General features: G+C 39.7%; 1 protein-coding gene across 1 annotated transcript; it reads right to left on the reverse strand.

Annotated features, from left to right (window-relative positions):
* Positions 1-3,357: 3,357 nt before the first annotated feature.
* LOC107039630 (segmentation protein Runt) lies at positions 3,358-6,455 on the reverse strand. Its single transcript, XM_015259348.1, has 4 exons — positions 5,819-6,455; positions 5,614-5,727; positions 4,192-4,299; positions 3,358-3,898 (listed from the first exon to the last, which is right to left on the reverse strand). The coding sequence occupies exons 1-4, from the start codon at positions 6,138-6,140 to the stop codon at positions 3,465-3,467; spliced, it is 978 nt and encodes a 325-aa protein (XP_015114834.1). The 5' UTR covers positions 6,141-6,455; the 3' UTR covers positions 3,358-3,464.
* Positions 6,456-12,374: the final 5,919 nt, after the last annotated feature.

Consider the following 12,374-nt stretch of genomic DNA (forward strand, 5'->3'; position numbering starts at 1 on the left):
CCCCCACTCCAGTGGCTTGGACAACAGTGCTGGGCTACAAGAGGTCGAATGGCAGTTTGTTGGTTCGCCAATACCAGTTTGTCGGTCGACGATTGTCTAACCCCTTTGCGAGTCGCTGACGAACTTTGATGGAGACGACTGCAGGGGTGACTGTCAGTGTCGACGTCAATGGATCCATGCGGACACCTGTGAATTTCGTGTTCATTAGCGCTTTTTTAAAAGTCTTCCGGAAATTTACTTTGAACTAATTTTCAGGTTTTTTACGCGGGAGAATGGAAAATTGAACATTTCAATGTGAACTCGGTTACTGGGTTCGCACAGTAAAAATCATTTATATTTTTTCCATGCACTGATGGTTTATGAAAAATTAGCGGAGAATGAGCCAATTTCGGTAGATTGAAAAAACTAGAAAAAACCATTTTTTTCAATTTTTTTATCTAATTAATTACGAGGAAAATGCAGCTCTTTCAAGGAATACCTTTTTAAAGTTAAGAAACAGTAGCTTCTAATGTGCATTTTTTGAGAATCTGATTTTGTTTTCTAATTTCCAGAAAGAAAATTGTATGAAAATGATCATGATAATTTTAATCATTTCAAGGAAATATTTTGTGGAAAAATAAGCAAAAGAATTTTTTCAAATACGTGTTATTGTATTTTATTATTTTTGAAAGTGCCCTCATGTTTACATTGAAAATTCCTGGAAATTTCGGGATCTTCATGGTTCTGCCACTGAAAAATCAGGGATTTCCTTGAATTTTCAGGGGAATTTGAAGTTTCATAGAATTTTCTCCGTTAAATTGAATTCAGTGTCATTTTCTGAAAAATTCAGTTCGATTGTTTAACAGTGTATGGAATTCCAGCATTTCCCCTCAATCCCCCAAAACTTCACTTCTCCATTTATTTATTCACTCGCCAATTTGCCGCGAATGACAAAGACAAAACCAAACAAACCCTCGACTCGTTTTGTAACACCAGGAGAGAAACGATTTACCAGTTTGTCGGTCAGTGCGTTCGAGCTAATTTTTTTTTGTACCATCCACCTCCCGACTCTTCCTCTATATGTGTCTGTGTGCATTCGCACTCGCCTAACTCGATTATACGTAGCAGCGATTCTTTGGGCAAACATTAGTTAGCGCCGGGTGGCCGAGTGAGAGCGAATGGGGTGGTACGAACACACACAGATAGACGGAGAGAGTTGATGAAGAAAAAGGGAGGGAGATCAGTTTGGGGCTTGGGTTCTCCTGTGCGGCGACCCTTCACGCTTGCTTGGCTCCGTTGTCTACTCGTCAACGCTGCGAGACTGCTATACGGGGTGTCAATGGGGTTCTCATCTCTCATATTCTTTTCAACAATTTACTTCCTTTTTTTCACCACTCTTTCTCATAGTCCAGCCTTTGACGTCTGCTCGGAAAAAAATCATTTTGACGAGATGTAAAAAATCTCATCCTTGAATAAAAAAAACAGGCGCAAGTCTGAATGAAATTACATCGCGGCCGCTCTGATGAAGATAGGAAAAAAAATCTGAAGATGAATAAAATTTAATGAATTTCTCCGCTCCATTGGTGAATATTTAATCAACTATTTGAAGTCAGTGGAACTCTGATGTGTACGTGAAAATGAGCATCCCTGAAAGCTCAAGAATCTATAGGTACTAATACAGATCTCACGCGCTAACTCCCCATCCGATATAAATGCACTCTCCCTTCATCCCAATTTCCCCTCTCATCTTTTATCCCCCTAAAAGTATATGGGAATATACGGTATGTTGTCGTGGGCCCCCTGAAACTACCGTGTGGCATGCTGCCATTGAAATTTAAATCGTCACCCATGCAGCAAGGGAAGAGAAGGGAGAAGAAAAAATAGGTAGAGAAGAAAAAAGATTTTACATGTGTGAACGTATGTGCATGAATCCTTCTGCCAATGACACGCAAAGTAGCACGTTTCAATCTCATTCACGACGGCACGAGTCTCCGTGAACTTTTTTCATTCGATTCAAGCCCCAGAGAAATGGCCGAGGGACTTAGTGGGAAATTTATTCCAACCAATTTGAAAACACCGAATAGGTGATTTCACAATTGTTAAATCTTTACAACTGTTTCCAGTGTGAGAAGGGTTTCGAGGTAATACGAATAAGCATGGAAGAATACAGTTGAACTGAGTTTATTTTACTGGAAGTGAAGTATATCCATAATTCTGATTTAAGAATAAAATATACTTTTAATATGAAGTAAGTAAAAATGAAGGTGAGGGTCAGCATATAAAGGTAAAAAAAGTGGGTGTCAGGCCGTGAGGGCCATATAAGGGCCGAAAACGGTGGTCAAGCGTAATATACACGGAGAGAAATATTCAGTAAAAACACGGAACAGTTCACGTAATCAAGGGGAACCGTTGTCCGGCAATTTTTATAGAAATGCCAGAGAGTAAATCTGAAACGTTCAGTGAATTTTCAGGTTCATCACCGAACAAAGTACGAAATTGTCACGTAATTCTTCCCGAAGAAGTAAAATCTTACAGAAACTTGCCGACTTATTGCGCCTCGAAAATCAAAAATTCTGGAAGGTTCAAGAATTTTTATGCAGCTGGTGAGTTATTTCTACGTTCCGTTCCGTAAAATTTCTCAATCGTTGGGGAAAAATTACGGAACCACTTGTTCTCCCCACGGAACAAATCATAGAATTTACGTGGCGATTCGTACAATTTCGGTTCCGACTCACACTTTTTATTGAATTTTACTTCGCTCGCGGATTGCGTTTCGAAACGTAATTTCCGCGTTTTTTTTGTAATTTCTATTGAATTTTTCTCTCCGGCTTGCTACACCCCTCGCATACTAAACTCAAGTCCATTATTTCCACGAGGATTAACGTTTCAATGACAAAAAAATATATCAGGTAAAAGTTTCTCTTTTATTCCACCTGCATCCTCTATATTACTCTCTTTACATTAAATTAAATTTTCTCTCTGACTTAATGATTAATATTTATAAATAACTTTCTTTTTATCATCTCCCATGAAACACAATCACACGTACGAGGATCATATTTACACCACATTGTTACGGCCTCTCCTCCCACAGTCTGTTGCCCTCTCCCCTATACACAATCACAAAAGAAGAACAAAAGATTCATTCAGTCACGCATGCTAAAAATTATTGTCCATTTTCTATCTACAATTCTCGTATGTACAATAATGATATATCAGTCACATTTCCATTCGTTCGCTCGGAGATTATGTACAGTAAAATCGAATGCATTGGAAAAGAAAAATTGCGATTCACCGGGCTAATGGCGGGTTCCTCGCGACCAGAGCGTAGTCCCCACCGCGACCCAGTGAAAGAAACAAAGAAATTTTGACGTATAAAATAATAGTCACACGTAGACGCCTGGCGTCTTCGTCGACATCACTAGCCTTCCAGCGGTGTTGAGATTAAATCACGAGAAAAGTTAGAAACGAAGGAGAATGGTAAATTAGTAAGGCCTCCAAACGGGCTTGGCAGCTGGTGGTGACAGGAGTTTAGTCGGCGATGGACTTCTCTTGGATATGAGTGTCGTCGGTGCTTTGAGCTCACACTTGACACCTTCCGTCGGCTTTCTCGATGCCACAGGCCTGCCTGGTGACGATGACGAGGGGGTAACAGCTATCGACGCAGGTGGCAATGAATTTATTCTGATTGGCACAAAGGCACTGCGAACTTCATCAGCCGCTGATTCACTGCCACTATCACTTGGACTTCTCGTTGGTGTTCTCGATGGGCTGTTTGGTAATGCCGGTGTCTTGTTGGTCGGCATGCCAGGATACTCCGTTGGATACTTGACGTGCTCGTGGAACGGATAGGTGGACGGCAGTACTGTCGGTGGAAAACTTGGTGTGAACAGATCCGCTGGTGGCATTGGTACAGTTCCTATTCAAGCGGAAAAAAAAATATATATCCGTATATTAGCGACAGGCCTTTGTGCAGAAGCGAAAGGGAGATGAGGTCTGTTGTATTGTTATTTCAGAGCCGTGGGGAGGAAAGCTTGTGGGAAAGGGAATGAAAGGAGGCCTCCACCCTTCGGTCCAGTATGAATCATCACACGGAACCTAACGAATCGATACCAACCCTCCTGGCGTTTTTTTCCCCTTTCCTTTCATCCCCCTCGGGATTTTTGTACATCAAAACGATGGATGGATTGCGAAGGGATGATCGATTCTTACCTTTCATTAGAGCAGGATGATGCAGGTGCCACGCGTGACCGAGATAGGCCGCGTCCAGCCAGGGATTGAGAAGACCGAGTCCGGGGAATCCCGGCCCGTACTGGTAGTCTGGAAAAATTAAGGCTGTTGTCAGATATTTTAGGCACAATTTTACACGCTCTGTTACGAAAAAGCTTGGGAATAGACTTTTATCGGGCATTAATCGGACAATTTCGGCGTGAATTTAACGACCGCAGCTGGATAATTTTAGTACTGAGAGATGAAAAAGTGAGATAGAAAGAATTCTTATGAATCATAAAAAACCTGGGGCATCTTTAACGATCTCGCTACGACTTCAGCTCTAACTGGGAGATCTGGTTATTATAGAGTTGCCGTTTTGTGGCGCACATATGCTACCGCCATATGCCGTGTTATAAACAAACCCCACAAATGCTTGGCGGCATCTCTTTGCAGCACATCGTAAGACTATTTTCCCCCTGGTGTTTTTCAGTAGTTTTTTTTCCCCCCGACTTGTACGATGGGGAAAATGCCCGGTGGCTTTGACGGCTAATTGTGAACGTTATGCCGATCATCAAAAGAACACCGACTTTTGAAACACTGCCAGCAAATGAAACCCCTTCCCACTGTCTATTTACGTTTATCGGGAGAATACAGTTTTGGAAAATTTGTGTTAGTTTGTGTTTCCATGAGCAACGGAAGCACAAGGTGAATGGGGAGGGCAACTGGCCATCTCTCTCTCCCTCTAGCATCACCGAAAACCCCGATGGACACCCTCTCCGGTTCTCTGTGTGTGACCACTGAGCGGCCGACTGGCGGTTTGAGGTCCGCCAGATATACGCCGGGATTATTAAACGCCGCGAGAGGGTCACAACCTCCGACACCCGTTTTGCGGATTCACTATGTGGTGCACACATCTCTGAACAAGTAGCTCGCATTTATTGTCATAATGAGCATAAAGAGCTTTCCGATTTCTTTTTTTTATGTGGATACGTCTGTGTTTTCATTGCGGGGGGACATTTGGGGAAAAAGTCCTTATGGTCCCTTATCCGCAGTGGCGACATCTATCCGAATTCTAGAGCAGTCTAGATTTTCCCAGTAAATTCCGGATTTTTTAGAACAGTTTAGATTTTTCTAGAAAAATTCTCCAGTAAAAAAAAAACAATTTTGAGAGCTCGCAGCGCTGGTCGCCGAAATATCGACAGTTGGTTACTAGTGCACGAAATAATTTGTATGTGATGATTTCGTTGTGAATGAAATATGTTGAAGTGAGCGTTTGTTTAGGGATTTTGGTTGTACATAACAATTCAATCGTATCGTGATTATAAAAACCGTCTCATCATGACGTGACGGTGCAAATATATACAACGAAAAAATATGATGTTCAGTGAGGAAAAGGGAAGACCACAGTGATGGTGTACTTACTCGACTTGGATCGGGGCTCCCTGGGGCCGTCTACAGTGACTTTGATGGCTTTCGTGTAGGTGGCGACTTGGAAAGGAATTGAGCTGATTTGGATCGTCAGTGAGAATGACTTGCCTGCGAAGAAACAATCACCAGAAATTACATCACATTACTTATCACAGGTGAGGGACTAAAAATATTTTCAGTAGTAATAGTCAATGTTTACCTCTGCCACTGCGTCCGACGAATCTCAAGTCATTGAATTTGGCGACTTGATTCTTCATGACTGCGGTGCAATTTCTCAGTTCACCGCAGCAATTCTCGTCATTGCCAGCGCGAATGGTGACGAGTGTACCGTCACTGACGTCGTCAAGTGCAACAACTTTGAATGCAACTGGTAATGATTTGTTGGATCTCCAGTGCGTTGGCAGTGCGCTGCACAAAATAGCAGGACTACCGGTTTGCACAAGATCTCCGTGACATGCTCTGAGTGTATCGTGTACATGGCTGAAGATCTCCATTCCATTTGGTCCCTCGGGTAGGTGCATTTTTAAATAGTCCCCCGTTGATTGGCTATCGCGATTATTATAAATCCTTGCGTGGGTGCACAGTAGATCAATTGATCCTAGGATTCTAGGATCAATTGCGATAACTTGTCAATCACTTTTTGCACACTTCACTTAACACTTCATTCACACTAAACAACGAATGAAGGACGAGGAACAAACACTGATATATATATGCTGGCTAATATTATGTATAGATATAGTGACGGTGTTTTGAATCGAGTGGAGTCGGGGCTGCACTGTTACAGTTGATGTTTGCAACAGTGCTCGGAGTTAAATGGGGAAAATACGACGCGCACTCGATGCCGGCTGAGCGGATTCTAGTTTTTCGCTTACGTTGCCGCAGCTATTTAGGGGGGATTTTTTCCCCCACCAACTTTTTCCCAGAGCCCCACCCAGTGGTGACGCGTCGACCAATGAGGACGGTGGTCGTGTTTGTGGCCTCAGTGGCTCGCCGCCTTCGGCCCCTAACCAAGGCTTGAGGGTTGCTGGCGGTACCTAAGGCCTTGACAAGTTCTACCTATACGGTCGGGGGGAAAACACACTCTCACTGCTCGCGCTACAGCCTCTCACTCTCACTGCTCGCGAGCGGTGAGGCTCTCTCGCTTCGCCTTGCGGGTTTCGTACGTCTTCCTACCTCTGCTCGCAGGACTTGATGAAACTTGGGCGATTTCACTCTACTCCCACTGCTTCGGCTACTCTTCGGGGAGACGGTAGCGTTTACCTGCCCACGCGCGCACGTGGGCTCCACCGGCCTCCTCACGAGACTCAATCCTATTTCTGATTAATTGAATGCTTTTTAGCGATTGCTGGGACTGTGCGCACATATAGGGGAGGGTCGGGTAAAATGGATACTTTTGATTTTTTTTTTAATGTTCATGACTTGTTGAATTGGTCATGAAATGGGACAATTTTATTTTCATCACGCTGTGACGAAAAGTGGACTTTTAGGCAATTTCCGCCACATTGTGATGAAAAATATTGTTCGTAACTCGTGAAAAAATGTTGAGAAAACACTTTTTTGCACTCGTTACGAAATATACTATTTTCAGTAGAAAGAATAATGATTCCTCTTTGTAATGAGCTTAGACTGAGCGCAATCGATAAATCTGTTTCTGAGTTATGAATATTTTTTAAAAAGTCAAAAGTGTCCATTTTAACCCATCCTCCTCTACAGAGATTTTTTTTTAATCGCGTAAAATTTTTAGGTGGAATTTTTTTATTATTTGAAGAGCAGTTTTATTAGGAGTGAATGAACTTGTTTGGTTGGTCCGAGAGGGATTTAATTGTATTAAATGAACTATTTATTTATGACGAACAGAATTTTTATTAGGTTTGACGAAATAATTTATTCAGGGAAAATGAACTGTTTTTTTATGTTGAGGAAATCACGGTTTCACGTAGTTTATGGAAGAATTTCGAAAGTGTGTTTCAAGAATAGTCGTGGAGCAATCTTTTTCGATTTTATTACCGACTTAAAGCGATAATAAATTTTTAGTATTAAATAAATATTTGTTTAGTTCAAAGAAAAATTATTTGGTATTCGTAAAGAATTTGTTTGGATTAAATGAAGATTTATTAATAGTAAAAGAAATATTTATTCAATATCAACAAAATTTGGAATAAAATTTTTTATTCAATTTGAAAAAAAAATTATTTCGTACCACTGAAATAAAATAATTTATTACGGGCATTTAAATCAAGTTTATTTGAATCAAATAAATCATTTTTCTGGGTGCATAATTTGCTGAAGTTTTTTTTTAGGAGAGTGATGATGATTGAATAATTGCGAATGTTCTTGGGAAAAAAAATGGATTGAACAGGTTTAATTTGGGATCATTATAAATTGAATTATAATTTATGATGAACAAAACATAAAAAGTATTTAAATCTTTTTGAAGTGTTGACTCAACTTCTCAGGCAATATTTTTCCAATTTGGGAATAAAAATGTCTATTTGCTCGAGTATAAAATTCCAATTTTATTTTTCTCTTTAAAAAAATAAAAATGTATTTAAAAAAAACAGATTTAAATAATCAAAAGTTACGCAACAACCAATAATTTCCCTCATGCAAAAGTTACTTTAGTTAATCTCATTCTGTTAAATAAATAACGAGTTCAAAGTTTTTTTGAAGTGTCGACTCAACCTCTCACGCGATATTTCTTTCAAAGTGTGAATGAGAATGTCTATTTCCTCAAGTATAAAATTCCAATTTTATTTTTCTCTTAAAAAAACTAAAAATAAGCTTTAAAAAAAACCTATTAAAATGATGAAAAATTGCGCAACAACCAATAATGTCCCCCAAGCAAAAGTTGCTCTCATTTTCCATCGCTAATAATCCTCTGGGCACAATCCTAATGTAAATCCCGGGATTAAAAGCCAAAATCCCAAACAAACCCGCCCCATCCTAACGCGGTTAACCCCAACGAAAATAATCATTCACCAGGACAGTGGAAAAATTCATATTTTTGAGAAACAATTAACACGCCAATGGCAACTGCGAATGGGTTAAGGGGATAAGACTAAACGGCCACTTTGGATAATCCCGGACAATATTTGGACAGGTCATCGACTCTTGAAGCCGGATTTTTGCACCAGGGGTCACCCAATGTGTCCCCTTCTCCGCCTACTGCGGACGCACCTCCGACGACAGAGACGGAACATGATATTCCACAAAACAAAAGTAATGAAGGACACGGATAATTTATGGCCGATTTTGTGAGAATTTAATGTCTGAAGTTTCACCGATTTTCGCGTAAAATAAATCGCGTCACATTTTCCCTTTTAGTATCTGCACGGCAAGTGGGAGGTGGAGACAATGAAATTTCGACTCGTTCATTGTCCTGCGAGGCCAAGGACGAGAGTGACCCATAACGTGAAACACAGAGGGGGGTGGGGCATTTTCAATCCAAAAGTTGAGTCAATAAAATGACTGTGGCGAAAACCCTTTGACTTTCTGGGTCAATCGGCTACGACTATTTCCACCTCAATTTCCATTGTACTCACCTTTTCCCATACCACCTAGTGCATTCTCCACCCTTCCCATGACCGAGGGCAGCTATTCTATAAGTTTGGGGGCGGACCATGAAGTTTATTGCGTTTTGTGTTATTCCAATTTTGCAGTTTCAACATTCGGGACAATGCGGTCGTGGTTATGGCTATGGTAAGCAGAGTCTTGATTGGTTTAATGGCCTATTGGAGGGTCACGTGTAGATTTTTATTCGTGAAATTTGAGGATTTTTAAGTGCACGATGAATGCAGAGAAAAATAAGCCGCAGGACAAAACAAGACATGAAATATGTCATTCTTGTCTTGCACTGAGAGAAATTTCAATGATAACTTCAACTACAGGGGAATTGTCAGAAAAATAATAGTTATTTATTATTATTTATTATTATTTAGTTTATTGCTCTTGAGAACCCTCATAGCAAGGGGGACAGATGTTTACAAATATCAAATAAGCGTTACACAGCAAATTAAGAGCCTAATAGATTACCACACTGATAGACTGACTCATTTATTTCAAACGAGATTCGTTAACTATTAACGAATGAACATTTGGTGAGACCGAATAGACCCCCGTCTCCAGCCAAATCCATTCGTTAACAATAACTAATTTTTTCTATCAGTGCAGTGATAAATGTAATAAAATGTTAAAAATCCTAAAATGCAATTGAACGATGGAAATGCCCATTATCCTGAGAAAACTCGTGAAATGATGGAGATGATAGAAAAAAATTCAGCAGGAAATAATTTTATTCTTTCCACTCTCCGGAGATTGCGGATGTCGATAATCCATTCCGATGAAAAATAAATATTCCACCCGTGAGAAAAACGCAAGTAAAAAACGCCGGAAGTTTGATGACGAGAAAATTCCCCCTCAATACGATTATTAGCAATCTTTTGTGAATGCGCATTATTCTCCTACTCCGCCGCCCCGTTCTTGCTATCCTATTCAATATCATTTTTTATGGTCAACACTGAAATCACAAACATTGATCCGCCCATTTATAGAAGAATAGGGGGCACGAACGAATGGAGGAAAAAGTTTTCAAAACTTTTCACTTTTTCATATTACAAGCCATGACCACGAAATTTTTTCTCAAGCATTTACATCGGCCGTAACATTTTCACCGTTCGGTTGAAAAAGGTCAACTCTCGTGGCACTGAAAAGAGACGGCGATGCTAGAAACATGTTTATTAGCATCCCGGGGTACCTTTGGTCGTCAAAGAAAACGAGGAAGAAATATAGGGGTGGGAGGAATCCACGCGCCTCTCAACGAAATCCCCCTGCTTTCACAGATTTTCCGAGTCCTTGAGGATGGTACTTGCGCTGTTCCCGCGCCGTTCTCTCGACAAGTTTTATGACCCTCTGAGACCCCCCGAGACTGGGGATTATCGTGAGATTAACCTTGATTTTTTGCTACTAGGACAGCCACGCGACCCGCTCGTCATATTTTAAATGATGTGGATCGGTTTTCACTTTTCTTTGGGACAATTGACGGAAAAAATGATGCGAAAAAAATAACGAGAAGAAAAAAAGAGGGCGACATTTTTGTGTATATTAACATGTTAATTCTATACTCAGGATAATTTCAGAATGTTATTTAAGAAAATGCAATTCGTGTTAAACGTGAACAATTTCATAGAAATTAAAAATGAGAGAATTTTTACGTGATGTAAATAGTATAAATGAGGAATGCAGAAAAAATTGTGAGATAAAACAAAGTCGAACCATGAGCGAATGATATCGTACTGAATAATTGAAGTCGAGGCTGAAATCATGGCGCCACTCTGTGATGAAATCATGTGAAATCATTGAAATCATCGAAATCACTGCCATCACGTGATGTCAACTCTCTGAAATCATTTCTGAAACGACAATGACGTTTTGAAATCATCCCAAAGTCATTCGAAATTAATTAAATTAATCGAAGTTCATGCCCGCTTATTATTTGATTAATTGAAAAATCAAATTCCAATATTTTGAATTAATTGTTGAATTACAATCGAGAATTAAAATTATTTTCAAACTTAAATAAAAAAGTGAGTGTAATATTTTTTTGGTATTTAAATGATATATTATTCAATTAAAAATGATGGGTGCAACGGAAATTATAAATTTGTTACCTTGAAATATATAATTTATTCAAGTTATCAAAATCGGCGATTTTCCTTCACAGAAAATTACGAGCTTGTGATATATAAATATTATTTTCAAGTTACAATGTATAATTTTATCTTTATAGCAATCTTAAACACGACAAAACATTATTCCAATTAATAATTAATACAATTCAGTAGTGAAGTGGTAAACGGAGATAAGTCGACTCATCCCCAGTTGAGTTTTTGAGGAATATTTCCGAATCTAAGGGCGATAGCGAAATTTTCGTAACTACATTTGTTGTAGCACTCAATCAGCTCCACAAAAAAGGTTATAACAAAAGTTTTGCTATCTCCCGTAGATTCCGAGATATTCATTGAAAACTGGTCAGTAGTAAAAATTGACTCATCTCCTTTTACCACTTCGCTACTGAATTACTCAAAGTTTCAAATGAGGTGATAGTAACTCGTCGAAGCACAAGCGACACAGTTCATCAATTTACTAAATTATTCCAATATTTTTGGGATCGATTGGCGCCGGATATCCGAATAACATCAATTAATTACATAAGGAACTGATTAATCTTTGGTAAACTTCTTTTAAAATCACTTAGTAACAATTTTTGCTGTACTATACTGTAAAAAATACTTGGATATCCGTGTTTTCCCGCGTCTCTACCTCTGGGGAATCTGAAATAAAAATTTCCCGAAGAATAAAAAGCTCGTGTCGTTACCGTATTCGCTTCGCTCATCTGCACTGACAAAAATATTACCTTGATGAACGCGACGCGTGAAAAGCCCGGCACCTCCATGACTAATTTTCAAAAAGTGCGCCATACATTTAAACCCAAGAAACAAAATTTCCACATGACCGATCGTCAAAGCCCTGCCTGCGAACAAAAACAAGAAACCCCTCAATGTCGAAGTATTTTTTAATATTCTGAGTAGTGCCCAGTCCCGATGATGAACAAAGGAGAGAGCGACCTCTGGATGTCATACGTTCAACTCACATCTCCATACATTTCGTCACACTGAGTAGTAAGAAAGCGCGTAAACAGACACGTGTAGTGAGGAAAATAAAAATAAACAAAAGGAAAAGAGGGAGGAGAAATT

The sequence above is a fragment of the Diachasma alloeum genome, unplaced genomic scaffold (assembly GCF_001412515.2).
Source record: "Diachasma alloeum isolate Michigan unplaced genomic scaffold, Dall2.0 Dall_scaffold_00302, whole genome shotgun sequence".
NCBI classification, from domain to species: Eukaryota; Metazoa; Arthropoda; class Insecta; order Hymenoptera; family Braconidae; genus Diachasma; species Diachasma alloeum.